The 19177-nt window shown below is 38.4% G+C and overlaps 1 protein-coding gene and 1 long non-coding RNA gene across 3 annotated transcripts in view; one reads left to right on the plus strand and one right to left on the minus strand.

Annotated features, from left to right (window-relative positions):
• Positions 1-6700: 6700 nt before the first annotated feature.
• LOC111759912 (uncharacterized) lies at positions 6701-8656 on the minus strand. Of its 2 annotated transcripts, none has more exons than XR_002793749.2 (3): positions 8578-8656; positions 7844-8488; positions 6701-7506 (listed from the first exon to the last, which is right to left on the minus strand). It is a non-coding gene; the product is annotated as an uncharacterized lncRNA (long non-coding RNA). The 2 variants fall into 2 exon arrangements; XR_011648836.1 differs by lacking the exon at positions 8578-8656 and having other exon boundaries at positions 6701-7104; positions 7380-7506; positions 7844-8184.
• DKK2 (dickkopf WNT signaling pathway inhibitor 2) overlaps positions 8204-19177 on the plus strand; it is a 110320-nt gene continuing 99346 nt past the window's right edge. Inside the window, exon 1 of the mRNA XM_004476199.4 lies at positions 8204-9164. Coding sequence (XP_004476256.1) covers positions 8943-9164 — 222 coding nt within the window. The 5' untranslated portion in view covers positions 8204-8942. The remainder of the gene's footprint in view (positions 9165-19177) is intronic.

The raw sequence follows: 19177 nt of genomic DNA on the forward strand, positions 1-19177 counted from the left end.
TTTTCAAATGGAGGACTTGCTAAAATTGTTCTAAATTATAGAGAAATAATCAGTTGATTTAGCGAATTTGAAAGTAATACTTACAAGGTTCTAAAAAGTATTTTGCCTTCTCATGGTAGTAATGTCCCAGTTTGCATATCCCTGGTCATAGTACTAGTTCTAGCTTTGGAGGGGGAGGGGGGGGGGAGAAGCATACCCATAATTGTAAAACAAAAGGATAGTTTTCAAGATTTGAATAATTCTATGACTATTATACAATACACCTGAATACTTAAAATGTAAGTTGATCTAAGATTTTAAAACTTCATTTTCTTTTTAATTAAATTTATGATATTGAAAATCAGAGAACAAGGCCCATGTAACTCTAGCTTTCAGTTATAACATAGAATATTCCAGGAGTTATTACTTGATCTCTGGTGTATACAAAGCTGAGCATATATTCTTCATAATAATTACAAAAATAGTGTTTTGTGATCTTCAGAAAGAACAGTAACATACCAAATTTGAGTTTATGCCAATTCGGATTTCTTGATAATTTAAAGACTCAGTGTTCAAGTGCACAAAAAATAAAAAAGGATTTCACACGCAGTTTCAATGAAATTAGATATTCCCTCTGCTTTCATATATTTAGCACTGCCTTGAGCTAATTAAAGGTACTATGATTCCAAGCGGCTATTAATTTACTGGGTAAATTGAACAAATCAAATTAAGTAAACGGACAAATTAAGTTAGTAACAGAACAACTTGCTGATTGCTAGATCACTTGATATTTGTCATTTCCTTTTACTTTGATCTACAATGATTTCATATTTGTATCATTTACTCCTCTGTCTTATTGTTTCCATCTTTCATTAACTAGGGACATTTTTAAAATACAGAAATGGCCTTATCGTCTTGGCAAATATCCTGATACCGTATTCTTTGTTTTCTTCAGGGCCCTGGTAGAATATTAACAATCACATTCAGACTCAGTTGGCTGTGTTTAAGCTTGCCCATAAATCTTACATAGAGGGAAGGTGAGAGAGTTAATATCATTAACACAAGCCCAAAGTTAAAATGATAATAGAAAAGATTTAGATAACATTTTTTAAGTAGGCATATGACAAATCTTTCCTGCTAAGTTCAGGAACTGTGAAGACTGCTATATATCGTCATACAGAAATGCTACTCTACACACAATGGGTTTAATATGCACTAGGTATATAAAATCATCCTTATAGCAGAGTGCCCTTTTTGGTTCTTTGCTATAAAATCATTCAGTCTCTATAAAGCTTTATTACATTAGGCAAAGCTGCAATACATGTGCTTATCTACTCATATTTTTGGTGTTATTTGTAACCCTCTCCCAGTGATTTATCCTGTCTTTTTCAGAAGAAACAGTTTTGGGTTCTGCAGCAATGAGGCAAAGGCAGTTCCATTTTCTTCTGATGGATTCTCCTTTTTTTATAAGCACTCATTTTTATTGTTGCCATAACTCCCATCTATAACTACAAATAGGACCCACTCTGCTGTAAGCTACTCATTGAACTGTACATTCATATTTTCAAAGACACTAATTATTGGATACAAATATGAGATAATATACTTAAAGTACTTAACAAGCCTGACACATAGTAAGCATTCAATGTATTTTGACTATTATTTTTATTATTGTTATATATTCCAAATCAGTTACCTATACAACTCTTTAAGCTGATTGAAGTTTAACATCTTGACTTTTTTCATACCCTCAACATGTTTTTAAGCTAAGGCATTGTAACCCATTCTTAGATTATCAAATGGTAAAATCTATGATAGAGTGATCTTCCAAAGACAAACTACACACGATTTACATTTCCTATTACCAAGCCTAACTGTGCTTCAAATACAAAGTTTGTATTGGCATTTGGGAACCTATTTCTTTATTATTTGCAAATAGTTTTCCCACTATTTTTCAATCCATGCCACGTTTATTTTATGCCTGGTATGAGTACAATTCAAATTTTTCCATGTTCATTGGTCATAGATTCTGAAAACTGATCAGGAACAAACTCACTCTATTATGACTGGATTTTTTAATATTCTGTATTTCAAATTACCGAATTCATTTTTAAATGAATAGATTGTCAGATTTTAAATAGTTTCCCCATTTGAGTAATATGTGTTTTGGAAATAATCTGTAACAATAACAGGGTTGAAATCAATCCGTCTTGTTGTTGGCAGGTTGAGGGCTCACAGATCATTTTGCCCAGTTCACTGTGGTTTCCAACTCTGGGCAGTTACCAGTTGATTAAAACCAATGAACCAACCAATGCAATTCTCCTCCAAATAACAACAAGATGAAAAACAGGCACTTTAAACTTACTGGTACTGGATTCCTCTCCTGGGAGGTCCTGTGAAAAATACAGCAGCTTTCATCTCCATTGTGAAACCCCTTTGGGACCTGGAGCTTGAAGGAACTAGCTTGAAAACCACTAGCTCAGATCATCTTAAAGATGAGATTTCATGCAATAGAACCTCATGTAAGAATTAACCATATTTCCATTTTTACCACCAATGGATTACTTGGTACTTTGGTTTCCAAAGATGAATTTTGAAACTGCCTGCCAGAACTCAGCAGTGAAAGTGAGTGGACGAAGAAAGACATGCAGTGTGTAGAACCAGAAGAAATTGAGCATCATGAATGGAAAGGTATGAGCTCAAACATTTGGAGACTGTTTTTAATTCTAACTCCACCTAAGATCTCTTACATGTACAACAGTGAGTAGAATTTTATTCACGTGAATTTCAGATTATGCTATTTGCATTTTTTATTATTTGGTTTCTGACTTGAGGGGAAGGATCTATTTAGTAATTCTCTTTCATTTAGTGATAGGGAAATAATTTAGAAAATGTCTGATTTGCCAAAGATGAAAAAAACAAACCAAAACCAACAAGCCATGGTCTAAGCATTTGTTATGTTTCTAATTGATTACTGTGAAATCCCTTGAAATGTTTCACATAGGCATGCTGTGTCAAGCACAGCTAGTGACTCATGTGAGTGAATGAGGCCTCTCATTAGTTGATTCTGTTGAAATAAGATACAGGCAGAAAAGGGTTAACAACTGAAACTAAGATAGGGATCAAACAGGAGATGCAATTTTTCATATCTGGTATGGAAATTACTCCTACCAAGAAACACACAAAAATCACAACATCAGTGCTAACTTACAATTATTGCAAATTGTTTAAAATATAATTGACAGAGCCACACGGTAGAGTTTTTCCTTAGGCAGGATGAGAAACATAAATCTCTCATGTGATAATACCCAGACTGTGAGAATATGGTACCAGGTAACTTGTTTACCGTGGAGAGAGGATATCCATGTAGCCACCTTTTCCAAATCCTTAGCATCATCAAGATCCAACCATATCGTGGAGTACTTTCATGTTCATTCTGTATGGGCAGGATATTTGGGGTCCTACAGGACCTACCAAAAAGTAATTCCCCTTCCCAAGTTTGCCATGGCACCATACTTCTGTTCTCTCTAATCTAAAATGACCCTCATTCGTATCATTTCTTTGGGTTCAACCACAAATGTAGAAGTTTTGTCTTCAGAGGGCACTATAGAAATATACACATAATGTCTGAAGAAAGGAAAGTCTCTGGAGAAATGTCTCTAATCTTTTATTTCTCCCTCATAATTGCATGAACTCAAGCCAGCTTGGAAGTTGCAATAAGAGGGAACTCTGAGACTGACAGCTTTCAGTGGAGAGTAAGAACAGAAGGCTCACAGCAGTAATTTCTGAGAGGGGCCAGAAACAGATTTTAGTCAGGCCTTGTTTGACAGTGGCTGCAAGCTTCTCCAGGGCCAACATCCTGACTTACTCACCTCTATATCCTCAGGGCCCTTCACTTAATAAATGTGCAGGGAATGCATAAGCAACTGCTAAACAGACTTTTGCAGGAACTGATCTCTAATACAGGGAGGCAAATAATGGGATGAAAGACAGTAATGACTAGTAATCCAGAAAGAGGGAAGGAGGCATACAATCTCAGTGATTAAATATTCAGAAGGAAACCAGAATCTGGAAACAAATCCTGAGAATGTTGTGGCTTTTTTATGGAATCAAAATGACTCCACAGATGGAGGAAAAGAGGGAAGAGGGAATTCACAGCTAAAGGAGAAATTGTTCATAGAAGCACTTTCTTCTGTGTAAGAAGACCCTATCCTTACTTCTGTACAATATCGTTTTAATATATTTACTCGCTAATGATGCTATTGCAAAAAGCATGACAATCTATTTAAAATTTTAGAAACTTAAATATTTTGAAGTAGGCCGCAAATACTGGCTTACAGGCAATATGGCACTCTGGTGAAGAGCACAGACCCTGGGGTCTGGAAGCTTGAAGTTGAATCATGGCTCCACCATCCTTAGCTGTCTGTGTTTGGATATACTGCTTAGCCTCTTACAAGAAGAATCATCTGAGGGTTAGCCCCAAGATCAGAAGTACATATTAGTGCATTTCTTTAAGATAAACTATTATGCTATCTGTAAAATCTTTTGAACTTACATCTTCTAATACTGGTGTTACTTGGTGGGTCAGAGCATGGCCTCTGGAACAAGTTCTCTGGTGCATATTCTGAGTCTAAGAGTTAATGTGTCTGTGTGGCTGGGGGTCAGTTCATTGCTTTGTGCTTTGTTTTCCTCATCTATAAAATGAGAATAATTTAGTATCTACCTCATGTGGTTGTTCTGAGGATTTCTCAGAATAAGACAGATCAAACACTTAGCACAGAGCCTTGCACAGTTCTCAGTAAGGTTTGCTGTATTTACGTAGATTACCGATGGCTTATATGCTTTATGCAAGCACACAAGCATACACATCAAGATATATTTTCTACCATCAAAAAATGAGTGTCTTCTGTGTTAAGAATCTATGCAAAGCATAATATATAATCTAATATATAAATAATATATAATTGAATATATAATCTATATAAAGATTCTAAGACCTTGCATTTGGTTCTTAGGCAAGGCCTTTAATACAAGTACCAGATATGTACAGACAATACAGACAACAAAACAAATGTAAACTAGGACAGAATGAGATGTATCTCCCATCTTCTGCATCACCTCCCTCAGGGTAGCTATGGTGGATTCCAATCCTGGGCCTTCTCGCAGCTCCCTGCCATCTTCCATGACTTCCCACTTGCAGTGCCTGGCTTCTCCTTCTTGTTTCTACACCTTTCCACTGCTGGTCCAGGATTTTGAGGGTTCTGACAAATGCAGAGGAAATTGAAGTCACTGTTCCACATCAGTCTCACATAGAAAAGTTCTCTTTGCTTTTCAAATCAGATGATCTTTTCCAACCAACAAAATGAAAGGTGAAAGACTTGTGAAAAATGTAAAAACAAACTACAACAAACAACCTCATTTATGGGAGAGAGCTAGTGTGGAATAAGGATGTGCGTTCCTGATGATAATAACCAAGTGAAAAAATATAGACTAATGTAAGATGGTTACATTAATAATCTGAAGATTAATAATCTGAAGGAAATCACCAACAAAAGAAATCCTTGTTCTAGCTCCTTACATGCTTAGCTCCTTTTTATTTAATTTTATTTTTTATTTTTTGATCTGATAGATCATAAGGTAATGTTTTGAGATGGGATCAAGGGGAAAACTTATATTTGAAAAGGAGAAATAAAAAAGACAAATATTTATTCCTTTATTCCCAAGTAAAATGTGCAACTTTTATCTTCATACTTAGGGAAAAAATACTAGAAAAAACACATGGGGGTTATGACAGTAATCCAAAGAATTATGTTTATTTATAGTGAGTTGATTTTGTGTATGTGAATCTTCTTGTCTACAGATGGGTTATATATGTCTGTTTCTGTTAATGTACATGACATAATTACACAGAAAGCATTTGGGTCATGATTGAAATTACTGTTTGCCTTCTTTTTTAGCCGACAGTGTAATTGTATATTTTTTAGCATTAGATTCCATATTATGATTTTGTTTTATAGAAAGAATGCTTGTGCAAGTAAATTTCATGTGAACTTTAATTTTAACTGTGTTTGTAAAAGTTTGCTTTTAGATCTTTTTTGGCTGTTGTGTTAGCCTGTGAGATAATCTCTTTATTTTGGTACCCAAAGCTGAGGGGGTTCTTTAGAGTAAATGCACTGAGCTTGGCATCACCTTTCATGTCAGCAGTACTTTTGAGAAGAGGTAGGCCTGTGTATTATTTTGGTTGGAAGTAAAGCAATAGGTAAGTGAGAGAAACAGGCCAAGAATCTTCAGATTTTCTCTTGGTTCATCTGAGTTTGTTCTTCACATATGGTTAATATCCACATCCTTCAAAGTGGTTATAGAGTGATTTGTTGCCTTCATATTTAGAATTATTATTTTTTTGTCTTTGCTGCAAAAATTCTCTCCAGAAACATCTGAACCAGTAGAATCCTAACTTGCCTCCATTTCTCTAATGTTTTTCTGCTTGGCAAATCAGAATGAAGGGAAAATACACTGCTTTGTAAAATCTAAGCCCTGAATCCCAAATACATAATCTTTAGGACACTGCTTATTTTTCCCACCTTCTATTGGTGCCTGGTTAGCTTCTTTACAAATTCATTCCTGGGCGTACATTTAAAAAGTGGGAACACCTTTAAAATGTGAAAATCTAAGAAGCCACAAGATGATCTAAATATGAGAAAACTTAGACAGGTCATCAAATTTTAATTTCTGTTTGTTTATTTTAAAAAAAATTTTTTAAATATAAAAACTTTGTTAAAGGGAAGAATTACAGGACTTTGCAGGGCAGACAGACTTACAGGTCCTGGGCAGAGAAACGTGGGATACAGGAACTGCCAGGGAGAAACCAGCTGTAAACACACACTTTAAAATTCCATGCTCTTAAGCGGAAAATAAAGGAGTCACGAACGGTCCCACTTGGCGGCAACATGTTAAATATGTTCTCCTGTACGTGCAAGTGTATGCCAGGACCAGGTGTGAAAGCTGAGAAACCCAGGTCCGAAAATTCTAAAGAGGACTATACAGGGAGCAGCCTCTTTTCCTCCTTGCCAAGCAGCCACCTTTTAACTCCAAATCGCGACGTGCACAGCCTCGATTTCCCGGTGCCTGAAAAGGAGAAATGCAACAACTTCCGGACAACGCCTTCCCTCGCCCACTTCTCCCACTCTCCTCCCACCCCCACTCCCTCCTCCCCCCAGCAAGGATGAGACTATCTTAAAATTGTTTTGGAAGCCTTGATGCTAAGTGGCCAAACCTCTCCAAGCCTGGAGCTAGCCTGGGACAGCTTGTGTGTCCTGCACCGCGTCCGCACTTGGTGCCGCGGCTGCCACTGGCGCCCCCAAGCGCCGCGCTCCCCAATCCCTCCCGTAACTGCCTTCGACCTTCACAGAAGCTAATCCGATCTGGGCGACTCGTGGGCTGGCAGGAAAGGTTTCTTATGGAATTCCCAGGAGCTAGGATGTAGGAAGCTCCCCGCCGTTGCTCATTCTTGCCTGGGATTTCCTTTTCCTAAAGACGACAGTTGATTGGCAAGGGTAAAGAAGTCCAGCCGAATTGTGATGTCCAAACCCTCAGATCTACCCAGGGAAATCTCTTTCCTCCCACTCCCGAAGAGATTAGGCAATCGATGTGCAGGTTGGCGGGTGGGGTGGGATGTGATTAGAAAGACCCATAGGCCTCCTGAAGGGAAGAATCCGAACATCTCTCATCCCATTATTCCAAAGTTCTGATCCCAGTCCGTTGGGTACCCCGTGGCGCACCTACCCAGCCTCACACACCAACCGGGAGCCACTGGCTAAAAACCAAACTGAGTACACACAGACAAATAGTCATACCCCAAGCTTACTTTTCTCAAGCTCCTGTAGGGCTTTTCCAGCGCTTCTCTCGGCGTCAGGGACTCAAACAAGGGTGGTGGATGTTTTGAGGCGAAGTGGCTTGCTTCTCTCCACTTCCACATTTGCCCTCCGCCTGTTTTCAAAGGTCCCTGCACAGACTGAAGCTGTCTTCAGAAATCAGGAGCCCTCAGGCTCCCAATTGTGGAACCGAGATTCAGCAGTGAGGGTGGAGGAGGAGCGGGAGGGTGAAGAGCGGGAGAAGCAGGACCGAAAGCCGAGGAAGGAAAGGGGGGGGGGGGGCGCAGTGTGTGCTGAGAGGAAGGGGGACGGGGCGTGAGGAGGGGTGGGGGAGAGCAGCGTTTTCACTCTTTGTCACTCTTGAACTGGGGGCGGAGGTAAAAAGAAACCCACAGTGGGAAGCTATAAAAAGCAAAAGGGTCGAGGGGAGAGCGCAGAGGGAGAGCGCTAGACCACGCGCAGCGCCAGCCGGCTCCCAGGACACCTCGCAGAGTCTCCTACGGCGCGTGGCTGCCCCCCGTGAACAGGGGACCGACGTTTCGGAGCGAGTGTGTGCGTGGAGGAACTCTTCTGGCTTCGGACCTCGAGCGTCTGTCTCGGTGGCAGATTGCTAACCTTGAAAAGAAGGACTCGTGCCCCTGCAAAGGTTGAACATAAAGGGTAGGGAAAGAAAGGAGAGGAGGGAAGAGCAACTGAAGTCGAAGGAGAAGGAACTAGAGTGGATCACCTGAGCTATTAAGAGAACTCGGCTTCTGGCGGGACTAAGGAGGTGAGGGGCAAAGACGGACGCCAGCGGTGTGGGCAGCGGAGCTGGGTCTACTTGCACCTCGGTCACGCCTCCTTGGCGGAGAAGGCGCCCCGCCTTTGATTGCTTCCAGTTACAGCAGAACTTCCTGCCCTGGTGGAGAAGTGGGTTTCGCTTGGGTCGCACTCGCACTCCTGGCCCGAGGAGTAAGACTGAGTTCACACGGCCCTGGGCTCCCGAAGCCAGGAGGGGTTGGGGGAACAAACTCTGCGAGTCCCCGCGCCCGAGCGAGGGGCTCGGTGTTGGGTCTTGGGCTTTGCGCCTTCCCGGGGACCCCTCGCCAGGAGATGGCCGCGCTGATGCGGGGCAAGGACTCGTCCCGCTGCCTGCTCCTACTGGCCGCGGTGCTGATGGTGGAGAGCTCACAGCTCGGCAGCTCGCGGGCTAAACTCAACTCCATCAAGTCCTCTCTGGGCGGGGAGACGCCTGCCCAGGCCGCCAATCGATCTGCGAGCATTTACCAAGGACTGGCTTTCGGCGGCAGTAAGAAGGGCAAAAACCTGGGGCAGGTAGGAAAACCTCCCAAATACACTCTTCAGCCAGGAGAGGTAGGGAGCAGCTCTCTTGCGCGCGCCGCGCCGTTAGCGTGTGAGCCCCGCGACTGTCCTAGCGCGCTCCCAGGTGTGGCGCACGCCGCCGCGGGGGAGGGCTTCGCTGAGGCGCGGTCTGTGCCGGCTGGGGTGGCTGAGTGACTGCAGGTTCTGCAGGGCGCGGAGGGGAGGTTTAGGGTTTGTGTCCCCTTTGCTCTGGAACTAGGGCATGCACCAACATCTAGTGAGTTCTCATGGAGTGGTCAGAATGGTCCTTCTTCAGATTTAATACTGTGATGACGATGCTGAAGATGGTAAAGCAGCTAACACGTAGCAACTACTATGTGTCAGGCACTGTTACAAGCGTTTTACATATATTCACTCCTTTAATCTTCCCAAGAACTCTGTGAGCTAAGCGCTACTTTTCCCGTTTTGCAAATGAAGAAATTGAGGCACGGAGAGATTGAGTGACCCCCCAAGGTGCACAGCTAGTAGAAGTGGCAGAGCAGGATTTGAATCCTGACAGTTTAACTCCAGGTTCTGGAATCCTAACCATTACATTTTAACGGGTTCTCCTCCCCTCAACCCCTTTCTCCCTTCAGAGAAGTAAAGACACAGAAAACAGCCCTAGTAGACTTGCATTTCTCACTTATGCAGAACTGTAAATAAATCATCCAGAGGAAGCAAAATGATGAGATGACAATGACAGTGTCATAGGCGCCAGCGATAGGGGCGACGGCGACAGCGTAAGGCGGCCGCTGGAGGCGTTTCTGCGTGAGGGAACTTTCCGCCGGCGTCTCACAGAAACTGATTGACAGACACATGCAAACAGTTACACAAACAGACACACAGAGACTCATGAGCGCTCACACTCAGCACCCGCTGTGACCAGCGCGCCCCGGCTAGGAAAGGGGGCCCTGTGGGCCACGGAAACCGCGACAGCTTCCCCTTCCTCTCCTTTTCTTGGAAGCCCAAACCGAAAGCCAGTTTGCCAAACAGCAAACGCACCTCCCACAGCACAAGTGTCAATCAATTCCCTGCAGCAGACTTGCCCTCAGATCTCGGTTTCCTTGTTGCCTCCTGGAGTCTGGTGCGCGCTCTGCGCGCTCTCGTTGTCATTTGCCACCGCCAACCCAGTCCTCAGGGCAGGCGGGAAAATAAACGTTGGCGGCGCGGGCCAGTCCTAGGTGGACAAGGAAGGAAGACTCGGTCCCCACTTGGTCCCCTACTGCCCTCTCACGGGGACAGTTTTGTTTGTTTCTCCGTTCCAGAATGCCTTCGGACTTTGAATTGTCAAAATTTCCAGCAATCCTCTCAAAGGAATACCAAGTCCTCAATTACAGAATTTTTTTTTTTTAAGATTTCAAGGAAAATGAGAAATCATATATGTATACATATACATATCCTTTGTTGTATCCATGCACGTGCACCTTAAGTACTTTCCGCTCTCATCCTCTTTCCTTGGAAACACACTGAAAGTGTGTTTCTTAGAAGTCAGTCCATCATGAGAAGGAGTAAAGTTTAGAAAGAGGATGCTCTTCTTACAAATCAGAGACCCTTTTCTAGTGTTGCTGGCTTCAGTCAGCCTCAAATTCTGCATTACTAGTTGATTAAGAGAATTTAATGCTTAGTTCTGTCAAGGACAGAGGGATGGAACCGCTGATCTTTTTATTCTAAGCCATGTATATTAAGTGAGTTCTTGTAAAGCACTTTCTCTTTCTGTCACATAATTGGGCCCTAATGTCTGATGTTCTTCCGTCTGTTATCAGCCACATCAACACCATTCCTTGACTGACCATGGTGTAAGCCAGAGTAGACTGAGGGATGCACCATAGAAACTAGTTTATCCCTTAGGTTTTAATAATGCTTCTTTATATGCTTATGTGCAAAATATGCATGTTTATTATTCTATCTCTCTAAACATCTACTTAATTATGCTTCTTAAAGAGTTTGCAACTTTACTTATATCTGCTCAAATTGAGGATTTGTTTATTTATTTTTCAAATGTGTTTTTCTGATTATGATATACTCTCCAGAACTTAGAGGTGCTACAAAATATATTTTGTTATATTTGCCACCTATAATATCAGATCCTTGAAATTTAACACTGGGTTGTGAAAAAATTTGTAACAGGTGACAGTAAAATACAAGATTGAATTAATAGCAGGAAGATAGTTGGTAAATGGAAAGATTATCTTTTGTAGATTCTGGCTTCTCACTTGGTTAATGAATGTGTCCTATTATAAAATAACAAATAGAAGAAGTCTCTTTCTTTGAAGAGGGAAGGGCGATTCTTTGAATGTTTATGGTCTCTTTATCTTCTATATTCTGTTGACTATGTGGTCACTAAAACTCTTAATACTCCTATTTTGATTAAGGGAATGAAAATTAGAAAGAATATTTAATTTAAAAAAACAACAACCCTCCATTCAGAAAGGAAGATACCCCTTCCTTTTACAAGGAAAAACTTTTATATTGACCTGTAGCTGAGTTGAATTTTTATCCATCATATGAGAAAAAATAGGATCAAGAAGATGGGGCCAAAGTGCCAACTGACTAAATAGCAAATTATGTAGCATTATCCTGATGTCTGTTCTCCCCATGTCCTTGATTGATGATTTTGAAATACCTCTTGGGGAATACAGGAACAAGAAACTGTGAGGGTGCAACTTCAAGCTGGCAGATAAGAAACTTAGTCCTTCACTGCCCTTTTCTTCAAATGGAAAATCAAGAACTGTCTATTTGAATTTTCTAATTTACTTTAAAGATATAAACTAAAAATATATTTTTCACCATTTTGGGAGAAATTATTAAGCAATTTATTAACTCATTAATCTACAAAGGTGAAAATGAGATTAACGAGGTCCCCAAGGATTTTCAAGATTCATCACAGCTTGAATCCTTAGGAAGAGAAGCATTCATATTTATAAGAATTTGACTTATTCTATAGGTATGGTGGATTATTTGTAAATGGCCTCTGAAGCATGTGTCCTTGAATTTTAGGAAAGATTTAGAGAGCCCAGAGAGAAAACACACAGTTCTCCAGAGTGTTAAAATTCTCAGTTTTAAGTTTGCCTTCCGGGACACAGCTGTGGTATATTATGGAAACTGAAAAATTGAGAGATGGTAGTATTCAGATGAATGATACAGAAATAGCAAAAATGATTTTGCTTGAATTACTTACATAAAATTTTAATTTAACTTTCCTTGGTAGCTCTTATTAACGTGTTTTAATGGATACAGTATGTATGTATATGTATTTACGATAAATTAAGTTGTACAACTGTTACTAAGCTTCACACACACAACATATGTAATTTTAAACAAAATCTTGAACATCATGTGGGTAAATAAATTTTGATTAAATATGCTGTTACTCAACTTCACCTCTAGAGTTTGAACTATCAACTTTTATGGGATACTTCACAAATTTAAAAAGCAATTTTAAAAAATCAACTTGCCTTTGAAATTCCCAATTATTTTATGTGAATTAAAATCCTCGTGGATTTGTGTTTATAATTGCTTTTTTATTCTTTATTCCTCACTTTCTCTTTTTAAGATAAGTAGATGAATTTAATTTTAATCCAATGCTGTAGCATTTTGCAATATTTTAAAAAAGTGATGGATAGAACAGTGACAATTATATTTTAAATGTAGATAAGTTTCTTGGCATGGGTTTTTCAAAAGAATCTGAAACTGGTTTAACATAAATTCAGATTCCATGGTATCTTAATATAACTTGGACACTTGAAGGACAATGGTTTGGATGAAGTTATGTTTTAAGAAAAGAATACTTGAAATATATTGGAACAGAAGCTTGAGGGAGTCAGTTTGAGGGCATTAATATTTGTATATTGCATTTTCTTTAATAAAATTCCTGTATTTATTTGTATATGTGGATACCCATGGAAGTTGAAATAAGCTATATGCTCGATTTTCTGCAGTTGATCTAATCTCTTTTTAAAATTTGCCATGACAAGTTTTTTAACCCCAGCCCAACTTTCCCCTGCCACAGAGCAAATATCTGCTATTTCATCTCAACATCAAACAATGCTAAATATTGAGAAAGTAAATCATTTTTAATGTTAAGTTTTTCAAAAGAATTTTAAAAGATTTTAGAATGAGCCGCACTAAAGTTCCTTTTCATTGATAGTTGATACCAGTGGAAAGTTACCTCATGATGAATAAGAAAAGTATTTTAATAATAATCTAAGTATGAGCATCCATCATTTTATTTTTGTGCTAGACTAGAGAAAGCATAAGGACAAGGTTAGTTAAACTCATTCCAGCTGTGACTCCGACCCTGCCACAGTCTCTGTTAGAATTTCTCCGCTACAAAATTTTGCCCCCTGTCTTCCTTCCCACGATGTTAAAAATCTTATAGTTGCTAATGTAGAGAGAGCAATCTAAGAGAAGGGTGTATTCTGTTCTAGGAAAAGACTGGGGGCTTCCTCTTCTTTTCCCTATACAACCATTTTAAATGTAAGATAAAATAACCTCAAATTCTAGAAGTCACTATAGTATTTTAATCTATGTTTTTTAGACTCCAGGTTTTTACGGCTGTTCGTTCTTCGATATGGATGTAACATTGAACATGAAGTCTTATTTCTGCCTGTGCCCCTGACTACCCTTTAAAATCATTTTACTTCATTAAGCCTATATTCATTTGTATTCATCTATAAAAGGAAATAAATAAACCCACTCCTAGTTTCTTATCTAATTATTGAAAGGATTTATGAGATATTTGTTTCTGCCTGAGCTTATTACTGAATTATTTTTTAAATCTGAAACAAAAAACAAAAGAAAACAAGCTAATATGAATTAATAGATTGTTTTTTGTATTGTGTTTTAACATTGTATAGAAAGATATTAAATATGAAACGTGTAATGAGAAATTAGGATGACTATTTATGGTAAGCACTATTCTATTTTCTTTTTCTCTTCTGTCTGTCCTTGCCAGGGACAAGAATATGGCAAAATATTTTTCTGTAATTGTTGGTTTTGCTAGGACAAATACAAACCATTCTTTCAAAGATAGAATTTAATTGACATAAAATATAAGAGGTCTTTTTGCATGTACGTATGTATGTGTGTGTGTGTGTGTGTATGTGTGAGTGATATGAAAATCTGTCTACCAGAAAAAAATTCAATATCCGAATATTTTAAATAGTGGCTTCCCAATGAGTCTCTAAGGTTAATAACTTTGGGTCACTGCCCACTTTTTTGGGTTGAAATCAATGATGGGAAGGTCATGAAAAAAACACTAATGTTTAATCAAATATCTTGCAAAAACACCCACCTAATAAATTCTTTTCTTAGTAATGGTAATTTAAACCAGAGAAAACTGTAAGGCACAGGAATTTCAATAGCATGCCTAAATTGTTGTATTTTAACTTAAGGAATTAATTTATGTATCCCTAAAAACAGAATTATTACTCTTAACACTTATTCCACAACCACTAACTCTTTATAATAGATTATATGTGGTGGCCTAAATATTAGTTTTGATTTATCTATATTCTCCAAATAAATAAATACAGAAATAAAATCAGCTAAAATACAAAAGTAGTAAAAAGTCAGTCTTACTTATCTCTGCCATGTAGACAAATAAAAGGGATACTTGTGTATCAGATATCTTTTAAAATATATTATAGTACTTTGTTTAATTGGTTCTTTCTATTAATGTATTATGAATTAGTACAGAGAATAAGTTTAAATATTTTGTAATTATAAAACATTTTAAATTTCCCTACCCTGTTGAAAACAAACAAACAAAATCAGTGAATGAATAAGTACATTAAATTGCAGCACAACCAAAACATTACAATTAGGAGAAGTGATTTCTCAAAGTGGTAGATCTGGGAAAACATTTCCTAAGAGACTTTACTTTTTCTTATTATCCTTTATTATTTAGAATAAGAATGTTCTTTCTTCTGTGGACTGGAGGAAGTGAGCGATCCTCAGAACATATTATTTCCCTAAATTGGCTTGCAAGTTAAACTATAACATCAATTAAAATGAGTTACCATCTAACGGTTTCTGTCACTGATCTAAATACTTCACTTGAATTAACTCTTTTAATCCTCTCAGCATCCCTTTGAAGCAGGTCCTAATATCAGCCTTAGTTTATAAATTACTGAATATTTTATAAGTGATGGAACTAATTTCTCTGAGACGTAGAAAGGTTATGCAATTTGCACAAATCACAAAGCAGTATGCGGAGTAAACTAAAATCCAAATCTAGGCAATCTGAAGTTAGAGTCTACTTATCTTTATCTATAAGACTGTACTGAGGTTATTCTGGATTTAAGTGGAAACCTGAATATTTTTTTCACCCTTCCTCTCAAATTTTCCAACGAATAATCCTACTTTCACTAAGAGTTGCAAGAAAATCCATACCCTCAGTTGCTGCCAGCTACTACTCCTAACAGTCCAAAGGAGGTTATGATTTCTTGGATACTAAGGCAGGCACCATAGCTGTTCATTAGTTTTAGCTCTGCTATGGGAATTTGACTGTCATCAAGGGATACACACACATGCATGCACACATGTACACACGCATGCATACACACACCTTTATTTCATCTACTCTCTCCCATTAAATTATGGTACTGGCCCAAGTAGAGGGGGATGCTACTGTGATAAAACCTATCTTCTCTTCTCTTCTCGTGGCAGCGACCACACACTCTCCACCGCCCATTTCCCTGCATCTGGGTGCCCCCAGAGGACCACTGACAGCAGTGAGGAAGAGTCCTTCTCAGTGGCCTCTCCATAACGGCTTCAAATAGATTTGGCTGTCTTCCCTCCCACCGTAATGTGAAAGGGAGAAATTGAGAAACTGTCTAGATTTGGAATTTGCATTTACTTCTGCCTCTTCCCTTACTTTTGACCCCTCCTGCCTGTCTGTCAGAGAATCAGATGATCTGTATCAGCTCTACAACACTACTGGTTTCCAATTGGGGCTCAGCATTGACTAGCTTAATGACTTTTAAAAAGCCACTTAATTTCTCAGCTCCTTTTTTCCTCATCTCTAAAATAGAGATAACAATAACAAAAACAACCATAACGCTAATACGTTACCTGCTGGGCACCTATGAGGATCACATGAAATAACACATATGAAAAACTTTGAAAGAGGAAAGTGCTATATGGCATTGTGCTATCACTGCTGAAATAAAGCCAAGTGATTGTGCACTGAATAGGAAGTGGCTGCTTAAATCTTCCCACAGAGTGGTGCAGGGCAGGGGTGAGTGAACTAATGCATGTCATGTACAAGACAGAAACAAATGAACTTGAAAACACTAAGGTCACATTATGAAAAACAAAACAAAACAAGTTAAACACAGACACATTTCTTGTTTTGCATGCTATCATTAAGAGGGTTGGTAAATCAGGGTTTTCTTGTAGAAACTAAGTGGATTGCTGGTAATTAGTGAACGTTTGGAGAGAACACAGAAGCAAGTGTACCCCAGACATTAAAAATATAACCACCAATAAATGGAGTTGCTCACAGCAAGGAATATTAGTTATTTAACCACAGGAACCAAAATAATTTAACAACCTATTAGGATCTCCTGCCAATAAAATATTTGATATTCTTCAAAGCAAAATAGCCTCTGCAAAGGATAGATTCTTGGCACCTTCTGCATGCGCCGTGTCTGGGGCCCAGCTATCTTGCTGGAAATTTGGAAGGCTGATGACTCTCTTGAATTGTCACTGACAGTCTCTTCTAGAAGGACCAAAAACTTGGTACTCATTATTTCCATCCCTTTTCTTTTGATTTCTTTTTGTTTGTTTGTTTTATTTGAGGTAATTTGGAAATATTTTAATAATGTTAAGAGTGAAGTTTATGTCATTGCAGCATGTTACCAATTTATTTGAGCATATTGAAAACAAGCTGTTTACCAATAAGTCTATCTGGTAATGGACTCAAAAACTTTACTCTTTATTCAAATGGGAAGGCAGAGATAAAAATTGACATTTAAAACCAACTTAAAATGACAGTTCACATTCAAATAATTGTCTTCCTTGTGCATTTTCACATCACTCATCTAACCCTTTGCAATTTGGCTCAACAGTCATTCCATTAATTTGTATCTTGACATCCAAAGCCTTTTTTTTTTTTTAACAGTAACCTTCCTCTGAACTCTGCAGCCTCTTATATATCCCTTATACCTATTTTCTCCCCTTGTTTATGTAACATACACTGTTTCTGTTCTCCTCTCTGGCTCATTCCTCTTTATTTTCTTCTCTGATTCTTCTCAATCGTCTACCCATAAATATAGGCATTTCCTCAGATTCTGTCCTCTGTCCTCTTGTTTATCTGTACCAATATCTTTCCTTTACTATTTGCTTCTTTGGATTAACTGGTCACATGTAAAGTTATTACCTTTAGCTTGATTAAACTCCTGACCTCCATAGCCTGTTCAACTATTTTGGGGGTCCTGACAGGAACAAAAAATTTTCATATCAAAAATTAAAACTATTATGATAAGCTAATAATGTCAGTAGTAAAGAAACAAAATTTTAAGGTTTTTCATGGCTATCAAAATGCCCTCAGTTCGACTAGTGTAAGCCCACAGGAATCAAGCCTGATGCCCAAATTCTTTCCATGCTCTGGTCTGTGAGGAAAGAAAATTGCATAGGCTTTTATCAGGACAGATGTTCTTTTTGTTTCTTTAACCCTCATTATCTGAGTGCTGAGGATTAAATGGCCTTCAATTTCTTTCTCTATGATGGGTCTGTTTTCACAGAGATTTTTGTTTGATTAGAATGTGTAATTATCTGTAGTTTATGCTCATAAAATCTTACATAATTTTAACATACCCATGTATGTTTTAAACAATATATAATTTTAATTTTTGTAGCTTATAAATCTTGAACTATATACTAATGAGTAAATTATTTTGCTATTTTCTCATTTATAAATGGCCAGTTGTTTATAGTGATACCCTCTCTTCTCACTTACTTTCAACCTGATAAACTGATCAAGCAAGGTGGAAACTTAGGTATAAGGGAAAGAGTGGGCTGCGGAATTCAGAGGGTGATTACTGAAGAAGAGACTCTGGATTTTAGGAGAAAAAATAATGCAATATTTAATAGTTGAATAAGAGAATTCTTCAAACGTGTTTAACCATGATTTTTCAGGATGAAGAACTTTATAAAAAGAACCAAGAAAACATGTACAATTGACTAAAATAGGACCTAGTTTAGTGATATGAGACACACTGGAAATCACCTCATTTCATCTGTGCATTTCACATATGAGGGAACCAGACTGCAAGATGCTTCATGATCTGCCCAATGTACTGCACATAGTCAGTACCTGTGACTAAGAAATTTTCTGTGGAACTTGGATCATCCAACTCCAAATAATCAAAAACAATGCTTCCTGTTAAATGTATAAAAACAAATATCTGTAGAAGAATTAAATTCACTTGTGTTGAGCTGATGAGAAAGCTGACAGGAGAAAAATGATAGATATAGCTCTCTTTCATCTCTATGTTTGTGTGAATCAAAATGTATTATCAAAGAAGACAATGTCATGATTTCAGCTGTGTCAGAATTTAAACTAAATTAGCAAAAATGGGTTTGACTATTATTTTTTTGTTTCTTTTGCAATCATCACACTTTAATGTCATGATTAACAAGAAGGCTGGCTGGAGAAAATATGCACTGGAAGAAGAGAAGCAAATCAATGAAGGGAAGAAAATAATGATAGGATACTAAGAATACAGACTGCGTGACCTTTGTCCAAGCATTGTCTAGGATAAAAAAAGCATTTCTGACAGCGATCCACAGAAATAAAGACATTTTGCATTGTGACCTAGCTCTCACACACACTCACACAAACATGTACACACATATACACTCCTGAAAAAGAAGTTTTTAAAAAAAACATGTAAGAATGGGTAATGCATGGTGACATTTTAAATGTTAGCCCTTTCCTCTGTTTTGCTCTGGGTTACACTGTTCTATTGTTCTGTTCTATT

The sequence above is a fragment of the Dasypus novemcinctus genome, chromosome 1 (assembly GCF_030445035.2).
Source record: "Dasypus novemcinctus isolate mDasNov1 chromosome 1, mDasNov1.1.hap2, whole genome shotgun sequence".
NCBI lineage: Eukaryota > Metazoa > Chordata > Mammalia > Cingulata > Dasypodidae > Dasypus > Dasypus novemcinctus.